Source organism: Thamnophis sirtalis, unplaced genomic scaffold (assembly GCF_051295495.1).
Source record: "Thamnophis sirtalis isolate CommonGarterSnake01/CBP01778 unplaced genomic scaffold, rThaSir2_p1.2 scaffold_3, whole genome shotgun sequence".
In the NCBI taxonomy this organism is placed as follows: Eukaryota; Metazoa; Chordata; class Lepidosauria; order Squamata; family Natricidae; genus Thamnophis; species Thamnophis sirtalis.
In genome coordinates, this window is record NW_028261383.1 from 107,154,540 (window position 1) to 107,176,280 (window position 21,741).

General features: G+C 38.3%; 1 protein-coding gene across 1 annotated transcript in view; it reads right to left on the reverse strand.

Moving 5' to 3' along the window:
• TENM2 (teneurin transmembrane protein 2) overlaps positions 1–21,741 on the reverse strand; it is a 928,661-nt gene that overhangs the window by 349,925 nt on the left and 556,995 nt on the right. Inside the window, exon 5 of the mRNA XM_087709674.1 lies at positions 9,629–9,838. Within this exon, the coding sequence (XP_087565800.1) occupies positions 9,629–9,838 (210 nt within the window). The remainder of the gene's footprint in view (positions 1–9,628; positions 9,839–21,741) is intronic.

Below are 21,741 nucleotides of genomic sequence, written 5' to 3' on the forward strand. Positions count from 1 at the left end.
AGTTACCATTATGCTATTGGGGAAACAATAGAATAGCAGATTTAAGGGAAGTAAAAGAGAGCTAATTTAAATGTCTCCACGCCCAGATTATTGCAATCCAAATTAGTAAAAGAACACTTTAGATGATTGCAGAGTCATTCCTGATAATGTTTAAGAACTCTGAGCAGATTAGCAAAGTTCCAGGAGGAGGGCAAAGATTATCCTTCAAACAGGGAAAATTGTACCTCAAACACTACAGACTTGTCAACTTGACCTGAACTGGGCAAGGTCCTGAAATAAACTATGTAGTAATATATTTATAAGCTATAAATAATAGAAGTCAGCATGGAAATGTGGCAAACCAATTATCCCAAATGAAGCTCATCTCTTTTTTGATAGAGACACTAGCTTATTAAACCAGTGAAAATTGTAGAATATTTTAATCAGCATATATATATTTTCCCAATTGTTGCTCTGAAACCTGGATTCTGAAAAAGGTAGATAGGAGGTGGACACATTTGAACTGTGGTGCTGGATAGAACTATTACATGGGCTGTCAAAATCACAAATAAATCATAGACTGAACCTCACCCAAAATATCAACCAAAGCCAGAATTGCCAAACAAAGGCTAACACACTTTGGCCATGTCATGTGAGATGTTTCACTCAAAAAGTCAATCATGCTGGAGTGATTAGCAGAAAAAGGAGAGGGGGCTACCCTAGAACCTGTTGGTTAGACATTATTAAAGATGACACCAGGGTGCCCAAGGTGTCAGGCCTGCAATTATATTCCTTTTAGAATTTTGGCCTGCCACACTTTCTCTTATTTCATTATGCTGTTTCTTTAGTATAGTTGATGGGAGGGAGGAATGGAAAGGAGTAGGATTGTGGAATGTATTGTTATCATTCTTTTCTAGAAGCCAAGGTCATCTTTTGTCTCCACACTTTTACACCTGACGGGAAGCAGCTGGGTGGAGACGCCAGCGTGGAAGAAGAAGATTGGACCATGTGATGGATTGTGGGTGCAGGGACAAAATCATTAACTTTTAACTGGGTGGGATTCTGATGTAATTTCCAGAATTGGGATTAACACAGATGTGCTAAGATGTCTGCTTTATTAAATTGGAACTTTAAGGATCGTTTTGCCTTGGATTCTGATTTAATTCTACATGATACTTGGAACTACATGATATTTGACACAAGGAGGATCTGAAGAGGCAGTATGAGACAGAGTAATGGAGAATGCTGATCCATAAAGTGGCCAAGGTTGAACACAACTGAATTGCTTACAACGAAGACAATGTAGACAAAGTGTATCTGTTGCTCCATAAACATTTTCAACAGAGTGCACCATAATAAGTTCCTTCATAAAATACTAAAATATGTATTATATAATACCACTCACATTTTTCTAAATGACTGCAGCCAAAGAATGATCATTAATGGCTTCACTTTAGAATGGAAGGAAGAGTGCTACACAGCTCTTTCTTGGAGCCCTCGCTGATCAATAGTTACCAATTACTTTGATGAAGGAATTAAGGAGACACTTGGATTGGCAGATGATACATATCTGGTATTCAGAGCTAAGAGATGTTATTAAAACAGATCTAAACAGTTTGAGAAGTGAGCTGAAATGGGATTTAGCAGGAGAAAGGTAAATATAGTATTATATATGGCTGTCTTATCAACTACAAGATAAAGAGGGACTAGAACAGTAATGAATTTATTAAGAAAGGAAACGACATCTTAGGATGCATTAATAGAAGCATAGAAATTCAGATCTTTGAAAGTAATTGGTCCGCTATATTTTGTCTTATCAGTCACTATTTGAAGTACTGAGCATTGCCATTCTAAAACAATAGTGAAATATTGGAATATGTTTAGAGGAAGACTATCAAGAAAATGAAAGTTTGGAAAACAAATTCTGTAAAAAGTGATTAAAGGTCTGGGTCGGTTTAGCTTATAGATAGAAATTACTGAAGGGTGATATGATAGAAGAATACAGGTATATGTGTGTATGTATATATGTAGAGGAGAGAGAGACAGACAGAGAGTGAGAGAGAGACAAAAAGAAGTTGTCAAGTATTGAACTAATGGCTTAACATTATAAGGTAATAGGTTCAAATTAGGAATCAGGAGGAATTTCCTAGTATTCAAACTTTTTCCCTTCCCTTTGTTGGGAAGGTTGTTGAGAAGGTGGTGGCCTTCCAGCTTCAACGGGCCTTGGATGAAGCTAGCTACCTTGACCCCTTCCAGTCCGGCTTCAGACCCGGTTACAGCACAGAAACCGCTTTGGTCGCATTGACCAATGATCTCTGGAGGGCCAGAGATGGAGGCCATGCGTCCATCCTGGTTCTCCTTGACCTCTCGGCGGCTTTCGATACCATCGACCATGGTATCCTTCTGCGACGACTGCGGGAGGTGGGGGTGGGAGGCACTGTTTTGCAGTGGTTCTCCTCCTACCTCTCGGACAGGTCGCAGTCGGTGTTGGTGGGGGGGCAGAGATTGTCCCTGAGGCCCCTAAAATATGGGGTGCCGCAGGGCTCGGTCTTATCCCCCCTACTATTTAACATATACATGAAACCGCTGGGCGAGATCATTCGGAGGCACGGGATAAAATACCATCAATATGCGGACGATACGCAATTGTATCTGTCCGCCCCGTGCCAACTCAATGAAGCGGTGGATGTGATGAACCAGGGTCTGGAGGCCGTTAGGAACTGGATGAGCGCTAACAAACTGGTACTCAACCCGGACAAGACCGAGTGGCTGTTGTGTTTCCCTCCCAACAATTTGGCTAATGTTCCATCTATCAGGCTGGGGGGTCAAATTTTATACCCCTCAGATAGGGTTCGTAACTTAGGAGTCCTCCTGGATCCACAGCTGACTCTCGATCATCATCTGTCGGCTGTGACCAGGGGGGCATTTGCCCAGGTTCGCCTGGTCTGCCAGTTATGACCCTACCTGAATCGGGAGGCTCTCACAACAGTCACTCGAGCCCTTGTGATCTCTAGGCTGGAATACTGCAATGTGCTCTACATGGGGCTGCCCCTGAAGTGCATCCGGCGACTGCAGTTAGTCCAGAATGCAGCCGCGCGAGTGATAGTGGGCGCACCACGGTTCGCCCACGTTACACCCATCCTCCGCAAGCTGTACTGGCTACCTGTCGATCTCCGGGTGCGCTTCAGGGTACTGATGACCACCTTTAAAGCACTCCATGGTAGTGGATCTGGGTACTTGAGAGACCGCCTTCTGCCGATTACCTCCCTCCGACCGATTAGATCGCACAGACTGGGCCTCCTCCGAATTCCATCCGCCAGTCAATGTCGACTGGCGACTACACGGAGGAGAGCCTTTTCTGTTGCAGCTCCGACCCTGTGGAACGATCTCCCCGTCGAGTTACGCACCCTCACCACCGTCCAGGCCTTCCGCACAGCCCTCAAGACCTGGCTCTCCCAACAGGCCTGGGGATAAGTCCTTAATTTGCCCCACCCGAGTGTTGAATGTAGAATGCATGTTGTGTTTTTACTACTTATTTTGTTTATATATTGTTTATTTTGTATTGTACCCCCTCCCTAATGGTTGTAAGCCGCCCTGAGTCCCCTCAGGGAAAAGGGCAGCCTATAAATTTTAATAAAATACCTAAAAAAAATACCTTTTTAGTCAACAGGCTGAAACAGGCTGCCCACATGATTGTGGTGAAATCCTTCACCAGAGTCTATGGAGTCTATGGAGATTCTCAGTAATCCAGGTCATGTTTGTCCCAAAGGTGTTTTTCAAAAGGCAACTGGACTTCCTTTGTTTTTGATTGAAGACATTTATCTTCACATCCAAGAAGCGTCTTCAGTTCTCAGCAAAAGAAGTAAAAACAAAGGAAGTCCAGTTGCCTTTTGGAAAAAAACAAAACACCTGTGTCTTTCATCAGAAGGTTTCAGAGGATGAAGGCTCATGTGTTAGAAATTATCTAAACAGGGGACCCATAACTTTTATGCTCCCTTCCAGCTTTATGCTTTTGTAAAACTCATAAATACAAGAGTACTAGAACCCATTCCTCCCTTCTTTGAGAAAGAGGAAGAGGAAAAAGAAATGGGCAAAAGGGAAAGGCAACTGCACTTGGAAGACAGAAGGAGAGAAAAGCCCTGTTGAAGCTCCAGAGAATGATTAACATTCACTAGCAAAACTGTGGCTAATTTAACAGCAAATCTTAAAGACTTCCATGCAAGTCCAGAAGCATCTGTAAATCTGAGGCCAAAGGTCCAAAAGGATGACAGCAGATTGAAGCCCCAGCCATTTCTATAAAAAGGCAGAGCTTTGATTTGTGGTTGTGTCTGTCACCTTGATCTACTTGTTTTCCTCACTGTGGATGCCCTCCTTCCCCAATTATTCATAATTATGCATATTCTTCTAAAAGCCTTATTAGACTGCAGTGGTGTGCAGTACATACATTTCTACTTTTAATCAGTTTTCTCTGTAATTGTCAAAGATCTAGTGGTTAAGATCTAGCCGACATTTCATAGGAAATTCTGTGTGGTGGTAGTGGAATATCCAGTAGGATTACAGTATTTGCTTTTCTGATTTAAGAGGTACTTTCTTCAATAAAACTTTGGGTTGATGTATTAGAGCAAACACAGGGCTTTAAATGAGCATTAATCTTTATTCATATGTTGTCCGAAAATGTCATTAATAAAATAAATTATACTATTTGTACACCCTGTATTTCTTCATGAAAACACACATGTATACATTTTTTCTAAACAGAATATTGATCAATAAAAGAAAAATGAGAATGATAAATGTTACATATTATATTCTAATTTCTACATCTCCCAAATATTATTTTCAATAAAATATTCAATTAGCTTAGTTTCACATTCAAAGAAAGTTCATTTTTCCATTTTATTTTAGCCTGCAGTTTGAGCCATCCGTGTTGCTAAACTGCAGTGAAAAAGGTTGAATGTATTTGCTATGTAGTTATGTTACTTATGATTGATGCCACTTCACCAAATGATAAGCTGGTCACCCCAATGATGTAATGTCATTTTAAGAGCTATAATCTAATTTCTTCCAAACTGGAAGCTCTGATGAGTTCTAATAAAGATTTATTGTAGATTAAAGGTCTTCATAATATCAACAATAGATTGCTTACCTGATGGAAGATTTGATTAGGTACTTTTTTTTAAGCATATGAATTTTTCACATATATGAAAAACAGTTAGCAGCAAGGACACAAAGCAATGTAATCAGATAACTATCATCTTCTCCTTGGAAAGGTGCACATAAGCCAATTTAGGAATTAGTATCTAATTGTTCAAGTTAACACAAGCATAAGTACGGTATATATTTCATCTAGAAGGATCACTCATTCCCATAAGTGCTGGTTTATTAAACACAATGTGACCAACGTAATAGTTCACAGATACTGAATTATTTTAAACCTACACATAACAACTCCATCTTTTAAATTAGAAGAACAATCAGAACAATCTACCCATAAACATGATAGATGTCATCTAAAACCTTTTAATTTCAAAATCTAATAAGGAACCTCATCTCTTCTCCCGCACTCCTATATCCATAATAACGACAAGTTTGGATTTTGTGATGTTTAAAAGAAGCAATAAACAGGATAAAAATTTAAAGTTTGTTTATTGTACCCAAACTATAAAAATATAGGCTATAAACAATCAACTGATCAATCTTTATTTGGCCATACACCAGCAGATAGATAGGCTATGATAAATTGTTTATTAAGAAAAAATAGTTAAAATTAAAATAAAATACAGAAACAAGCTGTTTTGTAAGTGGCACATATTCCTAGCAATGTAGAAAGAATTATTGCAGTATTTTTGTCTATAAAAGCATTTGAGAACTATTATTATTTTAAAAAAATCAATGCTTATATGTAGAGAGTGATTCCAATTTTGAGTATTTTGCCAGCAATTTCTTTCTCATATTTGAATAGTCATAATTTAAAGCACTGGAAAAATGTGATTTTTTTTTATCCAGCAGGACACATTTTGCATACATTATAATCATTTATTAATACAATTTAAAAGAAGGAACTCCAATAACAAAACAAAAAACAAAAAAACAACCCACTAACCTAGCTTATTGTGAAGAAAACACTTAGAATTCTATTAACATCCAAAACTAGATCAGGATGAACAGCATAATAAAATAGACTAGAATGTTAGATGAAATCTAAGGTCAGGATGTGCTGGAAATACATGTGCATGCACATTGGGAAGTTCAGATATACACACACTTTAATTGGTGAAGTAAAATATTTAGGTTCAGAACAAAAGAAGTTGATTCCATGTTTCTTCGTAGAGTAAAAACCATTTTTAAACTTGAAATAACAAATGGTAATTCATACGTATACTCAGAGGTGATATTCAGCAGGTTCTAACCAGTTCTGGAGAACCAGTAGCGGAAATTTTGAGTAGTTTGGAGAACCGGTATATGCCCCCATCTAGTCTCTGCCTCTCGAGTCCCAGTAACCTGGGATTTTGCAGTAATTCTCCCCTGAAATGAGGAGGAAATTGAGTTTTTGCAGTATTCTTCCCCTGTAGTGGGGTGGGAATGGATATTTTTACAGTATCCTTCCCCTGCCATGTCCACCAAGCCATGCTACACCCACCAAGCTATGCCACACCCACCATGCCACACTCACAGAACCAGTAGTAAAAAATTGGAATCCCACCACTGGGCATACTGTATATTTTTTCACATTTATTGTTCTATATAAATGAATGAATACATGCATGCATGCATGCAAGCAACCATAAATGAATGAATGAATACACACGTCTGTCTGTCTGTCTGTCTGTCTCTCATCTATCTGTCTCTTCCCTCCCTCCTTCCTTTCTTTGGTCTTGTCTTTCAGAATAATATATTCATATGATGGATTCATCAACATATAAGCCAAACAGTATTATGCATCCTTATGGTGGACCATTTAGGGCAAGAAGGTGGCTGCTCAGATTAATCCTTTTTTGGTTAAAGTTTAAGAATTAGACAAATTTCTCATTTGGGTGAAAAAAATAACAGTATGAATCAGTATGATTCTATATTGGCATTTTTACTACCTAATATTTAATCTAGATTCCCCATAGGTGTTCTTAGAAAATAAAAAGATATAAATGGGCTGTACATGTGTCTACCTCTCTTAAGAAAGGCTACAACATCCTGTGGTTGAGAATGGATATCCTGGAAACAGAAGTAAAAAAGTTTGATAGGAGGCAACATCTACCATGGCAGCCAGTTAATGAACAGAAAGCCACTTCCCACACCAGTATAGAAACTGTAGAAACTGAGAGAAATATAATTTTATACACTAATTAACAGAGACTGAATGCAAAGTGTTTGCATAGTTCCACTATGAAAACAGCTGAATACCTTGATTACTGTTGCGCTCCAACCAGGGATAGGACAGTGTCAACAGATGAGAATCATACTGCTGGATATTTCAACTTTTCCAATGGTCCAGCCAGGAGCAAGAACATTGCAAGAAAGCTACTATTCAGGAGAATTGGTGGAGGGGGGGTGGGCAAAGGGGGACAGAAGCAGAAAAGTGCCCAAAGCCCTGCCCACATACATATATAAAGGTTGGAACTTGCAGCAGGACACTACTTTGGTCCCAGTCAGAAAAACAGCAAGTTGAAAGTGTTTCATTCATTCTGGAAGAGCCCCAAACAGACAGAACTCTGAAAACTCTCATTGTACTTTAACAGGATAGGAACACCTTGAAAGAGCCAATCTCATCTGTGTTTTGTTTCAAAATCCCATGGGCAAATGTTGTAGCTAAATTGGCTGTAAAGTTTTTCTTTTCTTTTCTTTTTCTGGTTTTTCACAATGTTAAAAGTGACCCAGTAAAACTGACTACAAAGTGACACAGGACAGTCCTAAGGGAGCATTTCTTAAGTAATTAGTGCCATATACTGGCACGAAAAGTAGTTATATTACTGGCTAAAGAAAGGGGGCTGCATTCATAATGGACAAGACTCTCAATGGGCACTATATCATGCTCCAAGCAGAGGAGACTTTAGTAACCGGAGAAGAAAAAAGATTGCTACTGCCATCATGTCATGCTTGCTTCTCAGATGCCTTTACTTGATTGTTTTAAGAAAGAAGTTGTTGACCTAGATAGCTGTTCACTCTGATCTAACAGTGCTTTTCTTCCATTTTTTGAGACTTCATGAAAGCCTCAATTCTAGAATGATTTATCTATAAGCAAGCATCATAACTATAACTTTAAACTTCCATGTATGTGCTTAGAATTGCAACTTAAGATTTATAAGATTTATCATTCTGATATATGAGGACATGTTAAAAGAAAAAGAATCACCAGACTTTTGTGAAATCTTGTTTTGTTTTCTTCTGCCAATGCAAATTTCTGGCTCTATATAATTTTTTTTTCAGCTTTAGAGGGCATAAATTGCTGGCCAAGCAGTTTCTTATAAGATGTGTTCAGGCAAACAGCAGTGCGCTTACCAATTACAGATCTTATGTTCATTAATTATTGTGACATAAGAATAGCATACAATAACAAGCATACTGTGGAACATAAAAGAATAACATAACAAGAAAACTGAATCAGAAGAGGAAAGGCAGGAAGTAATAACAATAACAACAAAACTTTCCCGTAGATGCTCTCACCCTTCATTTTATTATTATCACAGATAGTTTTAAAAAGTTCTTGAAACTTTTTGTTCTACTCCTTATGTATGTATGTATGTATGTATGTATGTATTTATTTATTTATTTATTTATTTATTTATTTATTTATTTATTTATTTAGTAGTGGTCCTGATTTTGTATCCCACTTGTTGTTTTTTGTAATTTAATTTTGTAATTTAAAATGCTTTACTTCTTCCATTTAAAATTGTTCAAATGCATAACCAAGAAAACAAAGAAGCAAAATCAGTAATACTAACAGAACGTCCAAACACCTAATGCAATGTCTCAAATATTTTAAAAATTTGTAAAGTATAGAAATCACATTGCACTTCAATAAAATTGTCAGTGCACCCTCTATCTGATCTAGTCCTGACTCATCCTACTTTATCTACAAAGTCCATACTGCTTTTCGAATATCTGATTGGAGTAGAAGGATTTCCCCCAAAATGGAGAAACTCAGAATAGAATCTATTTCCTCATTTAAAAAATGCAGCCTAAACATTTTGTAAATCAGTGGTCAATTTGAGAGATATCAATACTTCATAAAAGGTTGAAAGCTAGGATTTCTTGCAATTCTGATAGGAAAATGGAAAGAAACACAACAAATGTGAAAATATAAAAAAATTAAAACAGGGCCAGCATAACCTTTTGCATTTTAAAAGGCAATGTACTATTCTTTAAAATTGCAAAGCATTGCATTACCTTTTGTATATATTTCTCCAAAAATACAAGGCAATTTTCATCTAGTGATAAAATGCATTCATAGATAATTATTAAGTCAGTAGAAACCCTAAAATGTAATTTGACCACAACAAATATCCATTTATTAATAAAGTTCTCAAACCACAACAAATTCACAGATAAATGTATCTTCATTTCCCTTGTGTCCCTATTTGGAACCACTCTTCTTGTAACAATTAGAATTTGCTCATATAAACATAATATTTACAATCAGATAACATTTCCTTACCACTGCTGGAAGTTTGCTGTGGTCCTGTGCATGCTCTTAGCAGGTATGAATTTGGGCAGAACTCCTCATCAGGGTTGGTATCCATAATTTGATGAGAAGTATTGCTGTCTAGCAAGGGCATCTGGCAGCTAACTTGTGGTGGATTATGAGAGCTGGGCAGCTGAGCAGATGGGAGAAGGCTAGACGAAGACGTAGGTGGAATGGGACGACCTGAAAAAGAGGACAGAGGGATCAAATTTCATCAATAAATGTTAATGAAAGAAAATACAAACAGTAACTCTGAAATTGCTTGTTACCACAGAGGATTACAGCTGGGATTGAATCAAAGTAGGTGGTGTCCATTGGGTCTGATTTCCCTTTGCATCATATTCAAGACAATAGGACCAGTTGCGCTAAGCAAGACCAATCCAAGAAAAAGGGACAGCATCTTCATATTTTGTCTTTATAGTACCAGCCTGTATTTCATTTGATGCTGCATGAATAATGCCATATTGCACAGAACACAATCTGCTTAGAAAAACATCAGCAAGGAAGTGCATCCATCAATTGATTTGCCATCAATGATATTTTCAAAGAGATTCATGGAATGATAATTATCCTTTGGCCACAACGGAAGAATATAATTTCACTTGGGAAACATCTTGTAACTTGTTTTTTTATACTGAACTAAGAACAACAACATCAACAACTACCATCGTTATTAATGTTAGAAAAACTGGCTTATCTTAAGCCCCTTAAAAAACTCAGTTTTCAACTCAAACCTATAGTAACTTAAAAAAATTAGAACAAAAGGCAAAAAGGATCTTTTAACCTGTTGTAAAAACAATGCAACATATTTTTGGTCATAGAGGTTTTCACTCACTTTATGCAATTGAGATAAGAATATTACTTTGACCATTTTTAACAGCAACAACAGCAGTGTGGTACACTAAAATCAAAAAGAATTAAGACTTACATGGAACAGCCAGAAAAAGAGAGCAACAACAACAATAATAATAATTGTATATTTTAAGAAGATACTTGGCTGATACCTAGGATGCTGTCAGATCAACCATTAGCACCAGTCAATAATATGTATGATAGGTTTTTAAATGTTCAGTTTGACTGAGTTTTATGTAATAATAATAATAATAATAATAATAATAATAATAATAATAATAATAATAATAATAATAATAATAATAATTTTTAAAAAACAGCAACAAACTGGTGGGAACATCAGCCTGAAAAAGTCACCGAAAATCAGATGGTCAAGATCTTGTGGGATTTCCGTATACAAACCGACAAAATACTGGCGCATAATACACCAGACATCACACTGGTTGAGAAAAATAAGGTCACACTCATAGACATCGCAATACCAGGTGATAGCAGGGTCGCCGAGAAGGAACATGAAAAAATTGCAAGATACCAGGACTTAAAAATCGAAATTCAACGACTATGGCACAAACCAGCAGTGATAATTCCAGTGGTAATTGGCACACTGGGTGCTATACCAAAAGCACTGGAATCACATTTAAAACAGTTAAAAATTGACAAAATCACCATCAGTCAAATGCAAAAAGCCGCACTGCTTGGATCTGCACGCATATTACGAAAATACGTTACGACGTCCTAGGCCCCTGGACGGGGCCCGACTAGTAACCAATGCCAAATCCGGCGAAACAACTGGCCGCTGTGATACAATTGTATAACAACAACAACAACAACAACAACAACAACAACAACAATAATAATAATAATAATAATGTGCTGATCACATACTTAGCTACTGTAAAAAAATCATGCAGACTGATTATAAATTGCGGCACAATTCAGTAGCACAAATGATCCACTGGAATTTGTGCAAAAATTATAATATTAAAACAGCAACAAACTGGTGGGAACATCAGCCTGAAAAAGTCACCGAAAATCAGATGGTCAAGATCTTGTGGGATTTCCGTATACAAACAGACAAAATACTGGCCCATAATACACCAGACATCACACTGGTTGAGAAAAATAAGGTCACAATCATAGATATCGACCAGGTGATAGCAAGGTCGCTGAGAAGAAAATGAAAAACATGAAAAAATCGCAAAATACCAGGACTTAAAAATTGAAATTCAACAACTATGGCACAAACCAGCAGTGGTAATTCCAGTGGTAATTGGCACACTGGGTGCTATTCCAAAAGCACTGGAATTACATTTAAAACAGTTAAAAATTGACAAAATCACCATCAGTCAAATGCAAAAAGCCGCTCTGCTTGGATCTGCATGCATATTACAAAAATACGTTACGACATCCTAGGCTCCTGGGTGGGGCCTGACTAGTAACCAATGCCAAATCTGGCAAAACAACTGGCCGCTGTGATACAATTGTATAATAATAATAACAACGAACCAACCAGTTCATGGCTTGGATGGACTATAAGAAAGTGTTTGATTCAGTTCCCCATAGCTGTATCAAGAAATGCCTGAAAATCTTTGGCATCAGCAGCAACATACAAAAATTCATGGAAACTTCAATGAACCTCTGGAAAATGAAGTTTATAGCTAACAAAGAAGAACTGGGTGAAGTTGAAATTAAATGAGGCATTTTCTAGGGCAATTCCCTTTCACCTCTACTTTTTATACTCTCAAAGTTACCACTGACAATCATTTTGATGAAGATGAACTGTGGATATGAACTTGCAAAGAAAGGACTGAAAATTTCACACTTGGTGTTCATGGTTGATTTGAAGCTGTTTGGTAAAACAAAAGCTGAACTGAATGTATTAATTGAAAGCACGAAAGAATTTAGCCAAGACATTAGTATGCAGTTTGGAATTGACAAATGTGCAACAATGGCAACCAAAGCAGGCAAGGTCATAGAAGATAATGGAATAGAACTTGAGAATGAGGAAGTTCTCGTGGAAGAAGAAAAACACAGCTTGAATGATTACATCCAGAAAAGTGAAGAACCAATGATTAAGGAAATAAATAAAGAGGTCTTTTAAAGACAACTAAGTCAAAAGCTGAATATAAGAAAGAAGTAATTGAGAAACGAGCTGAAAATTGGGAAAACAAAGCTATGCATAGCCAATACTTGAAAAGTATTGAAAGCAAAGCTGACCAAAAGCTAACTTGGAACTGGTTAAGATCAGGAGCACTGAAAAAAGAAACAGAAGCCTTTTTTTTGGGAGCTCAAGAACAAGCCTTAGCCACAAACTGCATGAAGGCAAAAGTTCAACATGTTACCACCAACAGCAAATGTTGCCTCTGTAATGAGAAAGACGAGACAGTTGACCACTTGATCAGTGGGTGCAGCAAAATTTCACAAACTGACTACCTACAAAGCCATGACCGCGTTGCTAAGATCATTCACTGGAAATTGTGCCAAAAGTTTGGATTTGAGTACAGCAAAAACCACTGGGACCATCAGGTTGAGAAGGTCTTAGAAAATGAGAAAGTCAAGATCTTGTGGGACTTCAGAATCCAGACTGACAGACACTTGGCCCACAACACACCTGACATAAAAATAGTTGAAAAGAAAAAAAAGTATGGTTCATTGACATTACAATACCTGGAGATGCACGAATTGAAGATAAACAGCAAGAAAAAAAATCACAAAGTACCTGGACTTGCAAATTGAAGTTGAGCAACTGTGGAAAAAGAAATTGTGTGTTGTCCCAATTGTAATTGGAGCCCTTGGAGCAATACCCAAAGGGCTACCTCGCTATTTGGAAATTTTAAATTTATCAGACTTCAACATTCTGATTCTACAAAAAAACACTCTACTTGGAACAGCTTATATCCTTCGACATTATCTTAACAGTTCCTAGGTCCTTGATTAGGACTCGAGCTGTTGAGCTACCAACCAGCCCCAAAGGCTGTGAATCTCACCAAAGATTAACCACACAATAATAATGTCTGCTTTTAAATTCTAGAAAAATCATCTCAACTGTAAGATTTAACTAAAGTTAAGATATAAATTTATTTAGATTTTGGAATTTCCAAGTTAATTCAAAGAAACCATAACTAACTCTAAAAATATTTCAAAGAAAAATAAAGTCACCAGAAAGATGTCAAAACAATATTTCTTGGATAGGAAGCTACAAGGAATGACACCCGAGGTTATTACTCTGATAATAATTAATCCATTAATCCAATCTGAAAACAGAAGCATTGAAAGAAGACATTTAGCCTTAGAGAAGAAGAGCATATACAAAAAAAAAAAAGAGAGAGAGAGAGAGAGATTCAATTATACAATGCATAGACAATTTGCATCTTTAACTGAAGGTACTAGTTAATCAGCAGTCTGGGCAATTAAACAAAATAAAATGTTTTTCTTGTTGCCCGCTTTGATATGGGCCACAGAATTCTGCATCAGATGTAGTTTCTGTTATAACCCAGCAACAACCTGTGTTGCATTCTAATTGGTTGGTCAAGGCACAGCATCTGATTGGCTGGCCTCGTGACAGTTGGGCCTGACAGTTGCTTCTGGCTAGTATAAATACCCTGACAGTTGCAGGGAATCTTTGAATCGCTTGTCATCTGGTACTAATAAAGATCTGTCTTGCATACATGGCTCCTACGTGTCAATCCCTCACAACAACAACCCACACACTCACACACGAGTTTACAATACTGGCGACGAGGGTGGGATTGATATGCGATTCCCGCAGGAGCCAAACAACATCAGCCAACTAGTAAGGAGCCACAGGACAGCCAGAAGCCTGTCGCTGCCTCCGTTCTCCGGCCGTGCTGCCTGCGCCCACTGCGAGCCTTGCCGCCGTGCCTCAACTCCTGCCGAAGCCGCTCGTTGCAAGCCTTCGGCGCCTACATGCCTCCAGGGCACGAATTCCTCCCTGCGATGCCTCTGCAAGCATCTCAAAGCCCCTGTCTCCACTTCGCTGCCTCCAGGGCACGAATTCCTCCCCGCGATGCCTGCCTGACCAGGAGATAGAGAGAGGAAGAAGGAGGAGGACTGAAGCGTGTCCCTGCCATCCGTCTCCTGCCTTGCTTCCTCGGCCTCCTGGCCTCAGCTCCGCGCCTCAACGAAGGGAAAGGAGAAGCCTGCCTTCTCGGACTTCCGACGCCTCCTCGGCCTTCCATCGTTCCCTGTCTTAGCTGCCTCCAGGGCCTGAAATCCTCCTGTCCTGCCTGTCTCCTAAGATACAAACCTGCTTCCCACACTGCTTGAGGCCTTCAACGAGCCTGGACTGGGGAATTCATTGGGCATGCGCAGGATTGTGAGGGAAAAATAGAAAAGAAAAAAAATGTAAATAAAGAAATAAAATGTGAATAGGCACTGGGGGGTAAGGAAATTTACTAAACTAATTGAAGCTACTAACCCAGAATGTTCCTGGACAGAGTTGCTAAATTTCTACTTCTGTTTGAGTTGCTAAATTTCTACTTATGTTACAAAGTTAAGCATTACATTAAAGTGGTTACAAGTGGTTACAGTTATCAGGTTGACTGGGGGGAAGGAGAGAACACAATTGCAAATGGTAAAACTGGAAGAAAAAAAAATGTGAATGAATGGTACAACACAGAAGGGCAAATGTACAATGTACAATTGATTGGTTATTATACAAATAACTGGGGGGAAGGAGTGTTATAACCCAGCAACAACCTGTGTTGCATTCTAATTGGTTGGTCAAGGCACAGCATCTGATTGGCTGGCCTCGTGACAGTTGGGCCTGACAGTTGCTTCTGGCTAGTATAAATACCCTGACAGTTGCAGGGAATCTTTGAATCGCTTGTCATCTGGTACTAATAAAGATCTGTCTTGCATACATGGCTCCTACGTGTCAATCCCTCACAACAACAACCCACACACTCACACACGAGTTTACAATAGTTTCCAAATCATCTTTGTGGCCAATCCACTAAAGAATGTAAGAATATATAGTGTGATAATAAGGAATAAAGGTGCTATCTTTTAAAATTGTTAGTGACCTCTACTTATTTCCACCATCTAGGAATTTAGCAGCAAAACAAGATCAAAGATACTCACACCTAAATTGTCTGATGTCTCAGAAAAATTGTGGCCTCATCTATGTAAGCAATCTGCTGTCCCACCCCCAAATCAGATTTGCATATGATTAGTTTTAAATACATGATCTTTTTTATCCAATACATTAATTTGCTGGGGGGGAAAATTCCCTAGAGTTCAAAAGTTAGAAGTAACAAATATATTTTCTTCCCATTCTATCCAGGAATAATATGCACAGGTAAAACCATAGTGTTTTACATGTGGTATTTCGTCAGTCAGAGGTGGTATTCAGCCAGTTCTGACAGGTTCTGGAGAACCGGTAGTGAAAATTTTGAGTAGTTTGGAGAACCGGAAAATAGGCTGGTCCTGCCCTCACTGCCTCCCAGCCAATCTTCTTTTGTTGCCCTGAACAGGAGAACAGAGTTGGAAAACAGGATACTGGAGTTGGGGGGAATGGGGATTTTGCAGTAACCTCACCTGCATGCCCACAGAACCGGTAGTAAAAAAAAAAATTGAATCCCACCTCTGTCCTCAGTGCAGAAAACACAAAGCAAAACATCCAGTTGACCCCAAAAAACCCACTGTTTTCCTGTTTGTGGAAAATTCATTTAAACAGCATTACTTAAACCATCAATAATGCAGCTGTGTGGTTGGGTATAATCATTGTTTAATGTTCTGCTTCCCATTAGTGTAAATTACAAAATGGTTTGCAATAGAACAATAAAAGTACCATAATGCAAGTAATACGTTAAGAGCAATATAAAAATAATGGTTTCATTATAAAGAGAGCAGAAAGGAGAGATGGTGAAGACAAGAGAAAATAAAAATCATCCAGACTTCTCCATTTATAGAGGGAAGGTAGAGATAGTTAGCAGATGTCTCTTAAATGTCAGGGGAGAATATATTTCAAATGGACGAAGGCTAGTGGATGGATTCCTAGTTGTGTAGATAGGTAAACAACCTATCTACTAATAATTGCAAATGGCACATACTAGAAGATCTCCCCTGAAGTGAAAAATTCATTAGGTTGATAATGCAAAGGTATGCAGTCACATACTCCAGGTTCAAATAGTTTAAGGATTTTATTTTGGATCAGTAGCTAACTACAATACACTTGCTTCATGAACCATGTAACATGTGAATGAACAGAAGCTTGGCCACCAAATTCTATGGACCACAGAGAACATGTAACTAAACATGGAGTTACCAGTGTGTGATCTGGTAATTAATGAGATATATACATTACAATATCTCACAGTTGTACATTTTGTTATTAGAAATATACAACAATGAATCATACTTTGATGCTAAAAAGATACAACGTTCAGCCATATTCAGTACAGTACAGTACATAGGATTAAACATTTTCCGGTGTTACAAGACATTCATGTCAATACTGAAGAACAGAGATAATTCTAATTTTCAGGGCAAGTTAAGGCTAAATATATTTTGGATTCATTACAATGCCATTCCTATCCACTTCTGTTTTTTACTGGTTCTTCCTGCCAGAAACAAGCCCATCCATCTGTCCTAGATGATATCATTCTTCTATGCCACAGTTAGGCTCTTTTCTCTAAATTACTCAATCCAGCTCACCAAGCAGTTTACATGCTTTAAGCCTCAGCATTATACATCTACTCAACAAAGTCATCTGTCAGGGTCAGGACATTTGTCTGCCGTTACAATTCCTAATGATTGAAGCCACCCGTTTCTCCCTTTTTCTTCCTGCTTTACTCCAAACATAAGAGGGGAGCTGGCAGAAAATTCTCTGCCCTGCCTGTATTTATCATCCCTGTCAGAGGAAAAAAAAGAAGTCGGAGAAGACGTGCTCCTTGATTGATTTCAGGGAGGGGTAAAAACAGTCTGTATCTATGAAGATGGAGAAGGTGCTCTGGAGTTGCTTCGCCATGTGGAAATGTGACCTCCACATTACTATCAAGGTCAATGATCACACAAAGATCTACTGCATCAATTTGTTACTTACAAATGTTGAAGAAATGTTGTAATGTCTGGTTACAAGCACTTTAAAATTATATAAATTAACTTTATAAGGTTGTATCAGCTGTTCAAAATTTAAAGATAAACCATTTGAAATCCAAGACTTCCAAGATAATACAGGATCAGTGGTAACTGCTTTACATATTTTTTAAATAACAACAGTGAAATACAAATCACAAATAAGCCAAATATCTGCAACTTCAGAAATGTTTTGTCAATGCCAAGATGCCAAGGAAACCAAGCAAAGAAGCCTTTAGCTAAGAATGTTGACAGTAGCTGCTCTTATGGATACTCACAATCTGCAGCTCCTAACTTTATCATGCATCACTGACCACCCTTATCCAAGCAAGGCAGAGACTGAGTAACAATACTTTCATGTCTTCTTCTGCCTCAGGCACCGATCCCCACAATCTAATCATGCAGGAAACTATCTATCATAGGAATAGATTCTCCAAGCAGCAGTGTGGTTTTGCATCATCCCTCTATGCATTTCGTGGATGAAATAAATGTTAAGGCAAAAACTGAATTACATTCATTATTTGTTTTGCTTTTTTAGCAAGTGGGGATACTGAAACATAGAAAAGACTGTGTTCGAAAATCAAAAGCAGGTCCAGTATCATGCTTGGTGGGTTTTGGTGGTACATGATGGCTAATTAGAGCTACTGCTGTAACAATGCAAAGGATAGTGTCTGACAAAGCTTCTTCAGGCCTCACCAGCCACCATGTATTTATTTCCAAATTACTGAGCTAAAATAAAATTGTTTCTTTAGTACTGTAATTTTGTTTTTGTTTTTTTAATTGTTGTGAGAATTTCTCTGGGTTCCTTTCTTCCAAGCCGGGATAAGATCCCTAAAATCAAAACTGGAAGCTGGCTGCTTGAGAAGGAGGTGTCTCTTCATTGGTCCAAAGACAATACAAGGATTGCTTTTGGGGCAGCTGACCACAGATTGGCACACCAGCAAGATTTTTATATGATTTCAAGACTTTGGTGAAAGACATGTGAGCAAATATAGGGTTTTATGCAGTGGTGGGATTCAGTTACCTTCCCTACCGGTTCACAAATGTGAGCTTGCGTGATTGCTTTGCTCGCATGCACACCACCTTCTGTGCATGTGCAGTGCTCACACATTACCTTTGGGGGAGGGGCAGAGCCTCCTACAGCCACCACTATCAGTTTGCCCAAACCGGAGAGAACCGGCTGAATACCATCTCTGGTTTTATGATTGGGAGAAGGAAAGAAAGAGGAACATATGGCTTTTTATTGTTAGAAAAATATCATCCTTGTTATCTCCTTTATCAGAGAAAGATCTCTCTAATCAAGCAGATGGTTTTTCTTGGTTGATTTTTATGGTTTAAGGAAAAAAAACATGGACTTAGGTGCTAAATTTGCTTGCCTTTTAAATGTTGATTGATGTCACTGCTGACAGTCAGCATTCTAATGCCTTTAAGGAAACATTGTACTTTACGATTGCTAAAATGCAGTTACAGCACAAGAAGAACATTGGGCAGTAGCTTGATCAGGTCCCCTTCAACTCTGGAATAAAGCCAAACTAAAGGTCTCTGCTGTTGACATTCAAGTAACTTATGCAATCCAATATATACAGGCAGTCCTTGTTTAATGCTAGTAATTGTGATTGCCAATTCCATTGCTAAGTGATATAGTAATAAAGTGCAATGTAACAATATAACAGCTGATACAGTTGCCATCATTACGGAAATCCTGAATGATCACAGTTTCTTGCAGTCATCGTATCCTCATTTGCAATCTCCGGCTAGCTTATCCATTGACTTTGCTTCTTTGAAGATGGCAGTGAAGGTCACAGAAGGTGATCGCATGATGGCAGAACCCTGTGACTATCATAATTGTGAGCCAGTTGACAAGCACCCAAATTACAATCATGTGACTGCAGAATGCCGTAACAGCTGCAACTACTAGGAACAGTAATAAGTGCCTCTTGTTCAGCAACCTCATAACTGAATAGTCACTGACTAAGTAGTGGTTGAACCTCCCTGGCCATTGCAGGCTGAAATGTAGCCTCTAGGGGTGGATCCACCCCTCTGGCACTCTGTTTGGTCCTCTGCAGACCTGGCTCATTGCAGGCTGAAATTGAGCTTCCAGGGGGCAGATTTGGTCCCCAGAAGCTCCATTTCGGTCAGTAACATGCAGGATGAATGTTGCAGAGCCTCTGCAGTTGTTCGTGAGGGCATTGTGCTGCAAGATTCATAGTATTGGGCCTTGTTCTCAAATGCTAGGGGGCTCTTATTGCATAAGTTTGAATGTTCCCTAAGGGAACTCTTGTAACCCGGGGATTACTTCTGTAGAAAAACTCTCATACAAAATGTTTTTGTTTAAACACTACATATGAAACAAAAGTAAAAACATGAAGCATATTCAGTTCTGCTAATCTACATATGCCTTCTGTGAATAAGAGGCAGGTGGTTTCCTTTAGAGAACCTTATGAATTTTCTAGGACAGGATTGGTTTTACGATTTTTAATGAGATACACACCACTTCCTAGAATATGCAATGTGTACATAATTTTATCTGCCAATTTTTGTTATAGGATTTGATTTCTCTTTAGTTCTTCTTTATCCCATTTTACGGATTTCTTCATGGCTTTAACAAGCTTCTTTTGTAGATCCAATAACAAAATATTTTCCAAGATTCTCTTGGTTTCACTTTGTATTTCCCTTTTAATTTTTAAAACTTCAGTCAGTTTCTTTTGTATATCTAGTAAAGCATCTTTTTCCAAATCATTCTCTTAGCCCACAATTTGAATTACCACATTCTCTTCTTTACCTTCTCAGGAAAAAAAAAAAATCTACCACATCTGTTTTAGAAACAGTTTGTCCATACAAAAAGATAGCAATAGTCGCATTGTTGACATTGTAGTTACAAATTTCTGGCTCCATTCTTCAAAAATACTTAATATTTCCAATGGTATAAAGTTGAGTGTTCATTTTCTATTGCTTTTAAACTATATTTTCCACCTATTCTAATTACTGGTACATGACAATTTTTTACAAATATTTCAGTGAATCATTTTGGCAAATATGTTATGCCACTATTGATCATCAGTTTGTGTATTTTTTTTTTATGAGCTAAGTACGTTATCTATTTTTTCTTTTGCTTCTTTGCACAATCTGCACTTTTGATGATTTTTCAGTTCTAGCTTTGATTCCTCCAGAGCTTCAGACATCACATTAGGGAAGGAGAACAGCCTTGCTCTGTCCCTCAGCATTCCTAGACTCCATGGCACTCTCCCCAAAGCAGGCACCAGTTCAGAGCAGCCACAATTTATTTTGGCAGCTGCAAAATTGGTGCAATTTCCAGGATAGTGCTATGTGTGCTCCACTGTAGAATACAGCAGCTACTTCCAGAAGAAGATCTATGGTAAAAGGTAAGTAACTGATCTGTGATGGGGGTGGTGGTGATGAGAAGGATGTTGTTGTGGGATCCAGCAGGTTGGGAAACAGGTCCAAAGCCTGTGGGGACTTAGAGGGATGGGAAGTAGAGTGTGGGGTATCTTGGGGAGTGGTGGAGGCCTTGGGATGCCCATGGCAGGCATGCCTGGGTCTAAGCTAGGTCTCCAAGGTCTTCCCAAAGCCCTGAGGCAACCTATGTCCCACTTTACAACCACATTAGGGACAAGGGGATGGTGGTACCTTACCTTAATGACTCTCACAACTGCAAGTTCTACCTGTAGTTCATCCACAATTCAATTGGATGGAACATTTTCTATCTAGATTATATAATCCACGTATTTATTTAATCAAATCATATTTAATAAATACATTGCTGCACATCTCAAATAAATGAATCTGGGCAACTAACAATGGTTAAAGTAAATAAAAATAAATAAATAAAAGCAGTTACTTGTAAACAATTAAAGAAGCAAATACATGGCAGCTGAGAAAAACCACTAACAAAAATTAGTACAGCCAAAAGAGAGAAGCCTTATACAATCAGGGCCCCTAGATAGAACAAAATCTTTAAGTCTGTAGAGATTCTCAGGCATCCACGTCATGGTTGTCCCAAAGATGCTTTTTCAGAAGGCAACTAGACTTTCTTGTTTTTTTTCTTTGAACATGTTTGAAGATGTTTCTTTGAAGATGCTTCATCCAAGAAGCTTCTTCGGCTTTGACAAGATAGT